This window comes from Neofelis nebulosa, chromosome 1 (genome assembly GCF_028018385.1).
Source record: "Neofelis nebulosa isolate mNeoNeb1 chromosome 1, mNeoNeb1.pri, whole genome shotgun sequence".
NCBI classification, from domain to species: Eukaryota; Metazoa; Chordata; class Mammalia; order Carnivora; family Felidae; genus Neofelis; species Neofelis nebulosa.
Genome location: NC_080782.1, coordinates 68,797,451 through 68,813,083, shown reverse-complemented (window position 1 = coordinate 68,813,083; position 15,633 = coordinate 68,797,451). Strand labels below are relative to the sequence as shown.

Genomic DNA, 15,633 nt, shown 5'->3' with positions numbered 1-15,633 from the left:
CCTCCACCAATTACAAGTTGTCCGACCTTAGGTAAGGCACTACATCTTTCTGAGCTTCCTCTCATCCCTCATTTATGAATTGGAGCTAATAGTTCCAAGTTGATAAGGTCATGGAAAGAATTATATGAATTTTGAAACATTTTTATATGCACATAAGAGTGTATTTACACAGGAATGAAGGTGGAAATGAGATCATATAAGAAAAGGGCCTAGGAGAATGTCCACAGGGACTCAGTTAGTATGTGGGTCTTTGTCTAGGGTCACAAAAGTAGGTAAGAGATGTAACTGGGCTTGAACATGCCTCCTAACTCCAAATAGTCTCTGCCTCATTCCAGGTCACCCCTTCTGAGCCCAGGGCCAGAGATTATTTTGGTTGTTGATCTCCCTGGCAGTTTATTATCTGCTCATCCTCAGGGGTCAACCTCCAGAATGGTCTGCCATGGGTTGAATTCAGTCCTTTAAACAAATCGTGCCCCTAAACCACTGACACCTTTGCTTTGATTCTAAATAGGCTTTTACTCCAGCACTTGGCTTATTCCTTCAAAACCCTGAAGGTATTAGAAAGAATGAACTTCATCATAGAGTCATGGGATAAGAGTAAGGACTATGGTACTGTCCCTTTGATGCCATTTAATCCCCATAGAAAACATGATGGATGCACGATGATACTATCTCCACTGAGATACAACAAATTCTGAATTCTTTTTTTTTTAACGTTTTTATTTATTTTTGAGACAGAGAGAGATAGAGCATGAACGGGGGAGGGTCAGAGAGAGAGGGAGACACAGAATCTGAAACAGGCTCCAGGCTCTGAGCTGTCAGCACAGAGCCCAACGCGGGGCTCAAACCCACAAACTGCGAGATTGTGACCTGAGCTGAAGTCAGACACTTAGCCGACTGAGCCACAACAAGTTCTGAATTCTAAGTGGTATGAAGTACAGCCTAGAATTATTCAGATGCTGGTTCTCCTTCAGACAGCTTCCAGTCCACAGGCAAGCCAGGACCTGTTTCTTTAACCTCCCTTGGAAAACTGTCTGCAAGTTTAGGCTCTTAGCTGGTGCACACCACTGTCTTCTCAGACCCCCTCAGCCGCTGCTACCTGAAGCTATCAGTACAGTGACTACTGACGGCTTAAAAGCTTTTTTTTTTTAAATGTATATTTCATGGTATTGCTAGGAAAATAGAAGTTCACAAGCTGAGGGGCAAGCCATAAAAAAATCTCCCTAAGAAATCTATGGTTCTTTATCGTTTCAGGTTAGAAAATTAATTGTTTTGGATCCTAAGAAACGGCTGACTACTTTCCAAGCTCTCCAACACCCATGGGTCACAGGCAAAGCAGCTAATTTTGTACACATGGATACTGCTCAAAAGAAGCTCCAAGAATTCAATGCCCGACGCAAGCTTAAGGTAAGATTTGTAGATTTGTTTTGTTCTGTTAAAAAAAAAAAAATCTCTCTCTTAGCTTGAACTATTAAAGATAATTCCACTATTCTTCATCTAATAATATTATTTATCTCCTATGGTACCAGGGAAAATCCTGCTTTGAAATCCCAACAATGTAAAGCCACTGACAGTCATGTTATTCTCTCTTAAGAATTCATTATTGGGGCATCTGGGTGGCTCAGTCGGTTAAGTGTCCAACTTCAGCTCAGGTCATGATCTCGCAGTCCATGAGTTCAAGCCCTGTGTCGGGCTCTTTGCTGATAGCTCAGAGCCTGGAGCCTGCTTCAGATTCTGTGTCTCCCTCTTTCTCTGTCCCTTCCCCACTCATGCTCTCACTCTCTCTCTCTCTCTCCCCCCCCCCCAGAAATAAATAAGCATTAAAATTTTTTAAAAGAATTCATTATTAATAAAGGGAAATGTGTTATATGTTGAGATTTACTCACCAAACACATTATCACTGCTACTCATTTAATTGTGACTGAACTGCTTAAACAGCATTGCTCAGGAAACTGGTACTTATTCAGAAAGTTTTCTTTCTGAATATGTGAAAATTGGGAAACTTTTAAAAATTATAATGTAATGTAGATAAATTACAATACTTGGTAAAAATTAAAATACAATTAACCTTTGAACAATCCTGGGTTTAGGGGCACCAACCCCTCAACACAGTTGATCTACCTATAACTTTTGGCTCCCCCAAAACTTAATCACTAATAGCCTACTGTTGACTGGTAGCCTTAGAGATAACAGTCAATTAATGCATAGTTTTTATGTTCAATGTTTTATGTACTATATTCTTACAATAATACCTAATTTTTTTCTTAACATTTCGGGTATTTCTAGGCTGCATACTTCATCTGTGAGTTTTTTCAAATTGTTGAAAATCTCCAAAAAACTTTTCAATGCATCTATTGAAAAAAATCTGCATGTAAATGGACCCTTGCAATTCAAACGCATGTCGTTCACGTGTCAACTGTAATTCATGTGATACAGAAAACTGTCCAAAATATATCTTTTTATAGAATATACATAGAAGATATATTAGATGCTTTTCTCTTACATAATGGTGTTTAGGACTGACTGTATATCCAGAGAATTTCAGAGAACAGCTGAAGGTCAAAAATAACGTTCAATTCAGCCATCACTTACAGGCTGATAAAGACTAAATGAACCTTAAGGGCTCTGTGGTCAAATTGATCTGAAATACTATGGATTAAATAACCTTGACTGAACCCAGGACTTCTCAAACAAACCTAACCATGGAATTCTTTTGTCACATAATACTAGTGTTCCATGAAACAAATACTTTAGGAAACAAAGTCCAAAATATTTGAAAATAGGTTATCCATGGGCAAACATATTTACTCAAGCTTTCACTGGTCCAGATGATTAAATACTCTAGCTTGGGATTAAAGAGATTTTTCTGTTTATGCTCCAAACAAGTTTTCATTCAACCATCTTGGAATAATAAATATGTCTGGAACATGCAAAGCTGAGATGGAGCTCTGATTGGGGATTTTAAGTGCAGGTGACACCTGACACTTCTCTGTTTCTAATCAGGCAGCAGTGAAGGCCGTGGTGGCCTCTTCCCGTCTGGGAAGCGCCAGCAGCAGCCACAGCAGCATCCAAGAGAGCCAGAAGGCCGGCCAGGCACCTTCTTCGATTCAGGATGGCAGTGAAGATGTTAAAGCTATCTCAGAAGGAGAGGAAGTTCAAGGAAGTGGGGCCCCAGTGGCAGTTGAGCGGGCAGAGGCTGAGCTGATGAAGGTACAGGCCGTAGAAGAAGTTAAAGATGCTGATATAAGTGCTGCCAAGGCCACCAGTGCGGTGCCCAAAGCACTAGAAGATGGGACAAAGGTGGCTGACCCGGAAATCGAGGAGGGCCTAGCAGAGGAGAAGCTGAAGACCTCGGAGGAAGCAGCAGCCTCCAAACAAGAGCAAGAAAACCTGGCTGTGGTATTTGGAGCTCAGCAGAATGATGTGATCCTGCCAGAGTACTGATTTGGCTTCTTTCCAGTCGGGAGGCCAAATGCGGGCACTTTGTATGTTTTGTCCTTCAGCAAGGAAGATGTGGAAGCATGATCTGCATTATAGTGATTCTGTTTTTTGAGGTGCAAAAAAAAAATACATATATATCAGTTGGTAATCCTAACTTCATGCATGTGACTGCTTTATGAAAAAATAGTGTCTTCTGTGGTATGTAATGGATACCTAATGCTGATGAGTTAAATTTGAAATTTTGAGTAAACAACATACATTTTAAAAACATACATTTTCAGGGACCAGTAGCATACTGGTAACTACTAACTAACTTTGAAGTAACTAGTAACACACTGTTTTTGCTTTGAAAACCTAGCCATCATACATCCTTTGGATTTCTTCACAAGGCAGTAATTCCTTTGGACTGTTGCTCAATATTAGGTAATGCTATAAGACATGTTCCCATGGCATTCACATTATACTTTTCAGTGTGTTCAAACTGTTTACAAGGAGATGGTTATAGGGTGCAGTTTTATGGTACATATAAAAAATCCCACTTACAATGGTAAGAAGTTGAAGCATACTTAAGGGCCATGAAACAAAATGCCCTTAAAGCTTGTGTAGCAAATGCTTTCTAATTTTGTCCTTATTTATGCACACTATATTACTAATAACCAAAAATGTTCTATCACAAAATCCTGCCATTTTACAATCCTAGAGAAAGTATTTTACAGACTCCTGCTGAGAGATATATCCCTTCCTTCCCATGCTAATACAGTTTCTTTCTCATGGACAACACTTAAGGTAGGCTAAAGAAACTGAGGGAAGAGAAGGAGCTAAGGCCTAGACCTAAACTAACAAAGGTTGACTGCTTGTCATTTTCAGATACAATTGGATTTATTCATGAGTTTGTACAACTTTAAAGACCGTGACATTTTTATGAATAAACTCTGTATTTACCGAGTTTCAAATATTCAGAAAAATCTACCCCACAGGCTGGTGCCAAAATGTCTGAATAGAGTGAGAATAATATTCCATTATAAGATCATCCACTTTACTAGAGTAAGGAAACTTTTGTTTATGAAAGTCCTTTTTCCCTTCAGTTGATGATGAACTAGATACATTGCTTATGAACTAAAGATATTTCAGAAAATCTGGTATATCTTTTTCTCATACTTGGAATAGAAGTGCCCACATCTTACAATGTAGTTTTTTAGTTTCCATGCCAAGAAATTTAGGACAGTGCAACATTTTATTTGCCTTAAAAAACAAAAACAAAAACAAAAAGAAACAAAGAAAAAGCACTGATTTCAAATCAGACTCACAAGAAGCTGTAACCTTAGACCTAATACTTTATTATGATTTTTTTTCAAAATATTTTTCTTTGATTTTTCATATGAACACTTTTCCCTTATAGAAACCACACCTAAATTCCAAGTACCTCATATTTCTTTCTAGTTTGAGATGAAGTGAACATTTTTATCAAATTATGCATCACAAATAGGTTTCCTCAGTTTTAAAAAAGGATTATTTTCAGAGACCAAAATATGGACAGTAAAAATGACTGTCACATAAAAATCTTCACCGAAAAAAGATCTTAAATTCTTTTGGCTCTTCCTCAAAACTGTCAAATTGGAAAATGAAATTAAATCTCTGGTTCCTGCGGGCTCCTGGACCTTGGTAGATATTCTGCTTTCCAAGCGCAAACCTTCCTTTACTACTGTTCTCATAAGAAGAAAAGGTAGGACTTCTCGTCGTCCGTGGTTTAAGGGCCTGATGGGTCACCGACATGGACAGAGGAAAAAGCCCTTAAAGAGCACATCATCTGGGCTCAGAAGATTATTTTTTGTTTTTAGCTAGTTGAGAGTACTTATTTTCTCCTGTTTCTTTCCTTCCTTCTTTATTCTCTCAGAATTTCCAGGTTAGTAATTATAAAGGGCTCACTCTTTTTAATCTTTAAGAATGCCTTCTTCACTAAGCATTAACATTTCCATTTAAGAAGATCAATTGCCCGGTGTGCTTTTCCTAATGAGACTTAACAGGCAGATAGGGTCGTTGTCCCATATACTGGAAAAGGAAAGAAGAGAGGGAAATGGATCTTACTGGACAGTGGCATTGTTGGAACATCATTAGGCGTTGCCCTTCCGGGCCCCGTCCACCCCCACAGTGTTCCGAGGGAGGGCATTCATTCTCTGATCCATCACTCAGGCTGACTGTGCTGCCTGTGGCCTGTGTTAACAGGAGCTCCAGCAGTAGCGGATGCGAAAGGCCAGTGTGTGTTTAAGAATTTACCCATTTAAATGAGTACCCATGCCTTTTCCTTGGTGAGTACTTGAGCACCTGAGGGTGATTTCCTCTATTTTTTTTTTTTAACCTGTAAATTGCACTTTCTAAAGATTAACGGGAGTTTTAAATTTTGACTGTAAAAGATGAGTCCTGATGATGCCAAAATTGTGACTAACTTTGTCATTTCAATGCAAAAACAAGTCAGACTTTCACAAAAATTGGTCATTTCAGCCAAAGGATTCAATCTAAGATTTAACAGAAATACAATCTGTTAGGATAATTAGATTAACCATTTTGAAAGAACAACAAACATTTATCTTCTTTATTTAAAAGAGATCTGTTATCTATCTCAAAGATTAACTTAGCTAGGGGCGCCTGGGTGGCTTAGTCCATTAAGCATCTGACTTCAGCTCAGGTCATGATCTCATGTTCATGAGTTCTAGCCCCACATTGGACTTTGTGCTGACAGCTGAGAGCCTGGAGCCTGTTTTGAATTCTGTCTCCCTCTCTTTCTGCCCCTCCCCTGCTCATGCTCTCTCTCTCTCAAAAGTAAACGTTAAAAAAAACAACAACAACCCCACAAAGATTACTTAGCTAAATAATGGTAGACTGTTGTAGAGAGAGCCTTAATTTGACAAACTCTTTCATAATGTTACCTTTAATTAAGACAATATAGTCACAAAGCAAAAACATTAAGGTTAATGTAGCACAGAACAATAAATTCTGTTTTGCATTTTAGAGCTGACAGTTAATACATTATTGATTTTTGTTTCTCAAATAAGTTCAGATACATAGCATGAACTAGACTATTTTACCATGAAGAATTATGGTAATTATTATTTCTCACATTTAAAAAGTCTAGTCAGAATCCCACTGGGTTTTTCAGGCTGTAAGAGCTCATTTGCCCCACAAATACATAAATAAGGGAGAAATTAGAATAACATGGTTGTAGAAGTTATCATCTAGAACAAGTGCTGTAATCCCAATGTATAATCAATATGAAAAATTATTGAGATATTTTGAATTTATTATTTTTATATTAAGTTTTAAAAATCAGGAATATATATATATATGTATATATATATATTACACCTTTAGTTCATCAAGTGCTCAATAGCCACACATGACTAGTGGCTAATGTTTTGGAACAAAACTGTTCTAGAGCGCACTTCTAAAGCAAAAATGACACATGAATTTCTATGCTTAGATTTGAGCTGCCTCAGTTTTCCATACTGATGAGTTGGTAGGAGGCCAAAAAGAAAATGTTTCCGAAATGTCACAGACCGAAATAAGTAAAAACTCTGTTGGCCACATCTGCTTAATCATGTACTTCAAAGGAAGATTTCCCATCACGACTTTTAGAGAACAATGCCTTCCTGGGCATTGCAAAATTGTCTGTTTGCCACAGTCCCTCTAATCCCTCTCTGGGCCCTGGAATCTTGACTTCAGGCTCGAGTCTCCTGAGTACTGCCATAACATCAACAGTATTCTTGTGTATGAAACCATGTGTCCCCACTCAGGAGGGACTACACACAGACCCTTAATAGGATTTTTTAAGGCTGGACTGAGGTGGGCATCATTTTGTTACAGGCAATATTTCCTTCTACAAATCACCTGAACATACTAAATTCGTGTGATGAAGATCGTTTGGGGAGGGTGAGGATATCATCCCAGTAACCCCCAAAATAAGAATGACCGTTGGCTGGATCTTTTTAGATTTCCTCAGAACTGTTCAATCAACACTGCCATTATACATGGATTCAAAGACTTAGAATTTTCTTATATACTGCTATTTTAGAATAATCCTCAAAGTTCTATAGCCATGTTGAGTGGCAAACTTAAAAAAGAAAGGAATAGTTTGCCTATTACTGTGACCTCAATTACATAGTATTTAAAGCATATTTTGTAATTTAGAATATCTAGCAACCCCTATTTCCAGTTTCACATGCAAGGTAACTGTTGGTGGATTGCCTACAGACCGAAGATTTAGAGAGAGCCATTTTGTTTCATAATTCAGTTTTTATTTCACAGAAGCATCTGGTTGCATTTCAAATTAGAAAAAAAAAAAAAAAGTAAATGCCAGAAAAGGCAAAGAGTAAAATTACTAAGCCATTTATTCTGTTTTAGGATTGTTCTTGCAAAGCAAATGCAAAAACAAACAAACAAAAACCAGAAAGAAAGAAAGAAAGAAAGAAAGAAAGAAAGAAAGAAAGAAAGAAAGAAAGAACAGAAAAACAAAAGTCAACGAAGTGAATCAGCACTCGGTTTTTCTGGATGAAGGTTAACTCCACGAAAAATTGAAATAAATATACCGAGCAGAGTCAATTACATAATTACAATGCCATTATGTAATTTATTGTCATTGTGGAGTATAGACTGGTTATGTAGGTCTGCTTTAGATGGTGCAAAGTTTCCAGACATAATAGGATTTGTAATATCCTTACAATCACTGTCTCTTAGGTCATACTCCAATTTCCTCAATGTTCATCACAGATATGTTCCCGATTAGGGTCGTTGCTAACATTTGAGCATTTACTAGTTAAATACTGCTTAATGGCTAGACTGTGTGTCACCCGTGATTTTTAAAAACATTATGTGCATGCAATTGCAATATTAATATTACAATATTCATAACTACATGATGAATAGAAATGTACCCAATAATTTTCTATACATTTTTTTCAAAGTCCTTTTCTCCCCTTGGCACAACTCAGGGTGAGTTTCTGGTTCCTTGACAAATAAGGGGGAAAAAAGACGACTGGAGAGAGATCAGCTACCCACCATGGTTACCAAGTTCATCATTTCCTCTTTCTACATTCTGATCTACTAAGGGCCAGTTTTTGTCATTATTACTCCTTTCAGATATCACCTGAGATCAGATAATGTAATCTCAGCTCACAAAGCCCAACCATTTATATACTTACCTTGGAGAGCAATAACAAACTTGACTAATTTATGTTGGCTTGTTTAAAATTCCAATTTTCATAAATGCTTGTGATATACTCTAGAGGATTTGATTGCATGATTTTAACTTCCTTCAAGACTCAGCCTTTTCCCTGTTACCTGGCCCAGAGGTCCACCTAGGGCAAGATGGAAGCCTTGAATGAGAGCGGACCATCTGACTCCTTCACAGGAATCAGACATTGCTCAGAAGACACTAGGCATCTGACCTGGCTGAGCTCAAATGAGCCAGATGGAAGGAAATCTCTTCCCATGCTCTGACTGAAACTGATGCTGTTTGAATACTGGTATATTACTATTATTCAGTATGAAAAAATGGGATTCCACGAGTCAGTTACTCTTCCCTGTGTCTTGGTTTGCTACCACTTGTCCCAAATCAATGTTTTGCTTCATCCTTCTGGCCATCAGGCTGCCCTCTAGGCTTGTGAGATCTGCTAAAACCCTGGAAGGAGTATCCCAGACTGGTTGGAGAAATGTGGGGCCCTTGGTGGCCCACAATTTAGTTTGAAACTCTAAGCAGCAATGCTAAGACTACAAAATCATGCTTGTTGTTAATAGTTGTTTTCAGCACATTTTGAAGATTGACCTGGAAAACCCATGGATACGGAATATTTATATCTGTGTAATTTTTGTTGTGACTCATTGTTAAAAATGACATATTTAATCTTCAGTCAGTTAAAATACTATTTTCCATTTAAAATACTATTTTGGGGTATTCAAATACAATAGGCTTCACATTAGAATTTTTGAAAGCTATTGTTTTTCCCTAAGTGCTCTCACTCTGATAATCAGTTGTAGAAACCTTTCTTTGTCCTTTCCTTGTTACATGTATAGTAGTTAATCTGGTTTGTAAAAGATACAAGTAAGTATGACTATAAATTGAAAACTGTCATCTTATAGCTGCTCCCTGTTAACCTGACCTATTTTATCATCTATCATGCAGCGACTTACATTAGCATAGAGTACAAATAACATATTCACGAGTTATGATTTTGTTTACATTTTTATTGTCCAGGTTCTTACGTTAGAAGTTCCCAAGGTGTTTCTATTCGTACATCCTTAGTCTCAGTATTATTTTCATGGTCTTCCCAAAGCCAAAAGAATTATCTAACACGTCCATTTATTAAGTACTTAGGTCCAAACAACATAATAGTAGTATTGCATTCCCTATCTGATAGATGTTGCTGTGTTTCCCTTGAAAATTTAAAATTTCTTGTGAGTTCACTGAGTGGGAACAGCAGACAGGGGTTTAAAAAGGTTCAAGTAATTCCTTATGCCCAATGAACTAAGCGTATCAGGCAAAAGGTATTATTAGTAGTAAATGAGTTAGAAGCTAATGTTTATACTTTCTTATTTGAATATCGATGATCATTCTTTTATCTATGGTCTTTATGATATACACATAAAACTTAAATGTGCATTTTTTAAAAAAGCAATTTCCACATAATAGCCCAAGGAAATAAATTTAAATTTCCAAAGAATAATTTTCAGGAATCAGGCAAACTATGGTTCACAGACCAAATCCACCAGAAGCCTGTTTTTATAAATAAAGTTTTTATTGGAACATGACCATGCTCATTTATTTACATATTGTCTGGTTGCTTTCATGCTACTAGAACAGAGTTGAGAAGTTTCAACAGAGAGAACTGGATAGCCCAGCAAAGCGTAACATGTCTATCTGGCTCTCTACAGAAAAAAAACCTGATGACCCTGGCCTATCATGGCACCCATGCTTTTTTGCGAACATCTGAGAGATTTCCATGACTTTCCTCTACTTCACGTAAGGTTCTAATTCCCAGAGGAAGCTAGGAGAGCTTTGTCTCACAACAGAGCAGATTGTCTCACAACAATAATTGTGCTGTCTGTACAACTTAACACTGAAGTATCCCTACAGAACTAAAAATTCCAAATGGCATCATTCCTGAAAAAAATTAATTTAGAATATGAATTGACTTTGTTCAGAGAGGAATTAAAAAAGATTTCTAGCATTTTGAGCATGTTTTAGAAATTTGATCCTTATATTTAAAATCACGTAAATGACATCTTACACTGATACTTGCTCACATTTAAGTCGGTCTTCAGCTGTTTCTTCAGTAAACTAAGAAGTAACAGAGCCTTTGGTTTTGAATCCTTCAGAATATTCTTAAGTAATTTATAACAACTGGGTTTTCATTCAACCAGTTTTAGTAAATAATATGCTTTATTATGTGGCTTTCTATGACAATAACTTGCTCACCAATAGCTCACTGACAGGCAAACAGCCATTTCTTTTATGTAAGGAAACTACTTTCCAATCCCCATGTTTTTCTGAGGATATTCTGAGAGATAGTTCATTTCTTTCAAAAGAGAGGGCCTTGAATAAATGCTTGCTTTTACTTTTCTTACATATTTAGAAATCCAAGAAGGGCCCTTCTCTTAGTCTATTTCTGTCACAGAGAAATGATTCATTTCACAATATCTGCCTTAAGGGAAGCAGGTAACCCAGATACTGAGAAATGTAGGTATGCGTGACCTTTGTTGACTTTGAACATCTGTCGCCAAAGGTTACAAATGAGATATTGAGTAGAAGACCTATTATCAGCCTATTATTAGGAATATCCAAACTTCTATCATGATTCTAACTAAATACTATACTGCTTTCTTTAAAGCGCTGCAGTAATTAATCATATGATGTGCCGCTGGGATACACTGGACTCAGGAGAAAAGAGATCACTTGCCTGCCACTTCCTCACGGCTCATGTGCAAGATGGAGACTCTACTGGACAGGAGAGGCAAGACATAAAGATTAGGATTTCACACTCCCACCTCCCCATTTTTATTGATTGGTCAGAGCTTGAAGGCAGTTGTTAATAGACTTAAAATCATGTTTCTACATTTCTCTCAATAATTGGGTCACCTGCTTCCCTTGGAAATGAATAGACCAAAGTCAATAGCTAATTTTCCCCTCAGAACCATAAATTAGACAGTAGTACTAGTTTAGGGGATATTAGGCCTGTATCACAAACTCACTTTAAGGAAATGATTTGCCAATTTTGAAGCTTCCCAGTAGGCCATCTCAGACACCCATTTTCTCAGTAAACTTTCACTGAGAAACAGTTACGTACAGTGAAGGAGTCAGAGATGAATTAAGCCCAGTGCTATATCCTCTGAGAATGAACTTTTTAGTTGGAGAGAAAAAAACGTGTGTATACACGGCCTGTGCCAAATCTAAGCGAGGGATTAAGTCCTCTAGGGATGGCAAGAAGGAAAAGCTCCCGTCTGCCTAGAATGATGATTGAGGAAAGCATGGGAACCTAGGCTGGATTTGAAGGTTGGGGACAATCTTTGCAGGGAGGAAGGAGGAAGGGGCCAGGTCTGGCTGAGAAATCTACAGAGTGGAAAAATTCCAGGCAAAGTGGTGAAGGGGCAATACCGGTATGAAAGGCCAAACTCTGCAGGGAAGTGTCACTAAGTCTGCAGAAAGAGGCTTGGATCTTGTGCAAAATTTAATTAGAACTTCTCACTCCTTTCTTATTCTGGGTAGATAAGTGTGCAGCATTTCCTCAGAGCATCTAGCCCTCTGTGATCTCCTACATGGAGATTGATCAGCTAATTTGGTACATCCCTAAGTAGAATAAAAAAAATCACCCAACACATCGAAGACGTTTTTTTCAAGTCACTAGTTGAAGCAAAGCCTCTGTCACTAAAAGCAAAAACCGTGCTGGCTAGGTCTCCACTAACAAAGCAGAGTAGACAATGATGGTGATTTCTGAGAAAGCTTTGCAAAACTCCAGTATCGGAATAACTCTGTGGCTAGCAAATTGCCTAACTACTCACCAAAGTTTTGCCAGTAGAGGCCCACGTCAAGGTTCCTTCTGCCATAGTAACCTTCACCTTTAAATGATTAGACCCAAAAGGGCGATCCCCACAGAGATAGAATCACACCTTAAAGTTTAGACTTCGAGATGACTTGTATAAAAAAGCTTAGTCCCAGACAACAAAATGTGAAATTTTCAGAACTGCTTTCCTCAAACATCAGGCTGGTCCTGGCAAGGCCTTTCTTCTACCTCTCCCTCCCTTTTGCCTCTTTACACACCCTTCTATAAGTCCCTTTTTATATCACTCATCGCAGGCAACATTTTACATCCATCTTCAAGAAACTTACTTTTAAATGTTTACCAACTAGAGTTAGACTACAGTATATACACTTTTAGTAGCCTTGCCCACTTTGCTGTCTCAGATAATGTCTGTGAGTAGTGAATGGCTGCATTACTTCTCAGGACAAATGAAATGACAAAGGATGGGACAAAGAAGGGACAAAGGTAGACTGTCATCTGAGTGATAGAAAAGAAGCAAAGACAGATACTGTGAGTATACAGGAAATACAATTTAGCAGTCATTGAGAAAGGAATACTTCCTACCAGGGTTTTTCAGGCTTGTGACATGAGCTGGTAGGTCTTTTTTAGTTTGACCTACAGGAAAAATTTGTATTCCTGGGTTGTTGAACGTTTGCTAGACTAAAGGGACATAAACTCAGAGCAGCATGGAAGATTAGGTTCATGGAATACTGTTACATACAGGAAAACTACATCTCCAATAGACTGCCAGCCATTAGCCAAAAACAGGTGCATGTAGGATCTGGGGGACAAAGAAAAAGTATAAATATTTCAGTTTACACAGCCAAGATCACAGGCTATCTTCCCAATGTCTGACCGAAAAGTACTGAAAAAGGAGCTGTGAAGATTTCATTTCTAATCTGTCAAAATGGTGCTATTGACTCCTTCATACAGAGATATATTATAATATTTTTTAGGTAAACATGTAAGCTGACCTAGGCCATAATGTAAATACAGAAGATGTTTGTAGAGAATTCATCCAAATCATGCCCATTTGCTTTTGATTGAGCTGCTCTATTCTTCAATGGCAGTGACTGACCGGAGTCCCTGCTTCCCACAGATGGGACACAGAGTCCTTGGCTGTCTCAGCTGCCCCAAACCTGGGGCAGACAACATGACAGCCATAGACAGCTGTTGCTTCTTGGACTCAGGTTGGATAGCCTGATTAAATGACTAAACATGCTCATTTTTTGGTGTTTCCTGGGAACATAAAAGAAGAACGTGTGACATGTGGCAAAATGGATGTTGGTAGACTATTGAAATTGACCTCAGTGAGGGCCAATGTTACTTTGTGTTAGTACACCCGGATGTGTCAGAGCATGCCAAAAGAAGCATATACCTTACTGCTGCGAAATCTGTAAAGCGATCTGCATGTACAGTATGATAATAAATCATCTAAGAGCCCGCCAAAAGTTTGCATTCTGTGATTTGAAATGTTACAATTCATGAGTGACACATGGACATTTTCCTTACATCTGACATAGGGAGTTGAATTATTTTCCCTTTCTCCCAGATAAAATTACACTGAGTTTCCTATCATTTTTAAACACTATACAGGGATGTCATGAAAGTCATAAAGTTATTAAAAATTTAAAAGGGACCTAACTAATCATTTAATCCAAGAAGCTCATTTTATTAAAGGGAAGTGACACCTAGGGAGGTAAATCTGAGGTCAAGTTGGTGGCTAGGACGAGAACAGATCTGGGTTGTCCATCTCCTGGCTCAGTGCTCCCGCCGCTGGGAAGTCAATTCACTAGATAAAAGTTAAATTCAGTACTTCATAGAAAAAATGATTTTCCATTATAAAAATTTGAAAATACAGAAAAGGAGAAAATTACCATAATAACACATTCCAAAGACAGACACTATTGGTTTTACTCTTTACATTTTTCTCACAGACTTGTAATCATATTGTAGCTTTTTTGTACCAGCTTATCACTATAGCACAACCATTTCTACATAGGCTTCACAAACATTTATGAGAGATACATAATAATCCAATCTCAATTCTTTCTTTTCTCGGTAATACTAAAAGTCTTTTCAGTGTTTGGGGAAATCTATCCTAAGGAAATAATCCTAATGTGGAATTGCTGGGCCACATGATGTTCATTGGTTACTTCATCATGGTGCTTTCAAACCTCCAGGACCTGAGAATGAGAGGCAGACACTGCACTTTCACTCTTAAGAAGCTGATTGTTAACAGCATGAGTTGTAAAAAGAGCTGAAAGCCTTGAGCTTGGCCACTCAGTCAGTGGGCAAGCATTTGTGTGAGATTATCTGTGGGGAAGGGAATCACGTGACAGTGGGGCTAACTCTCAGAATTGCAGCTTGCTACTACCATTGGGTCCAAAATGCTTGCTTTGTGGCAAAGACACACCCCGAACAGTGACTTCTCAACGGTGGGAAATGCTAGAGAAAAATAACCTCTCCCATCTGCAAGTCCATTTCCAACCATATGAACACATTTTTATTTCAACCTAGTTTTGCACAACCTCTGGACTACTTCCTTTCATAAAAAATCAGCTGCCTTGTACTTAAGGGCTGTCACTAAATCAAAACCTAAATAGGAAGGTAAAGCTCCTGAAAAAAAATACTATCCAAATAATGACTAAAAAGCCTAGTTTAGCACTTTTACACTATGCTTCCAACATTATTTTTACTAGCACACTACACCCCCCTAATTACCTGTGCAGCTGATAACACAGGTAGCACGGATCCATCAACCCTCCAACTCCTGGGATACATTTGCAGGTCATGTGTTCCGGCAATTTTCTGTCATCTCATAGCTACAGAAGGCTTCATCCATAGTGGACCCTTTGCTCCAGGGGAATAGAATAAGATAATTCTCTTATGGGGAATAGAATAACACCTATTATATATTCTGAAAATATTACGGTGTAATAGAAACAGGTCATTCTTGTTGACACCAGCCATTAACAATCTACAGATGGGGTGCCTGGGTGGCTCAGGCAGGTAAGCATCCAACTTCAGCTCAGGTCATGATCTGAGTTCGTGAGTTTGGGCTCCGCATCAGGCTCTGTGCTGACAGCTCCGAGCCTGGAGCCTGCTTTGGATTCTGTGTCTCCCT

At 38.2% G+C, this 15,633-nt stretch overlaps 1 protein-coding gene and 1 long non-coding RNA gene across 3 annotated transcripts in view; both read left to right on the top strand.

Moving 5' to 3' along the window:
• Positions 1-3,595, top strand: part of CAMK4 (calcium/calmodulin dependent protein kinase IV) — a 215,790-nt gene extending 212,195 nt beyond the window's left edge. For both annotated transcript variants that reach the window (XM_058725170.1, XM_058725177.1), the window contains 2 exons: positions 1,255-1,407; positions 3,004-3,595. In XM_058725170.1, coding sequence (XP_058581153.1) covers positions 1,255-1,407; positions 3,004-3,444 — 594 coding nt within the window. In that variant the 3' untranslated portion in view covers positions 3,445-3,595. The remainder of the gene's footprint in view (positions 1-1,254; positions 1,408-3,003) is intronic.
• A 166-nt stretch (positions 3,596-3,761) lies between these two features.
• On the top strand, positions 3,762-13,957 carry LOC131509432 (uncharacterized). Its single transcript, XR_009260496.1, has 2 exons — positions 3,762-5,747; positions 11,319-13,957. It is a non-coding gene; the product is annotated as an uncharacterized LOC131509432 (long non-coding RNA).
• Positions 13,958-15,633: the final 1,676 nt, after the last annotated feature.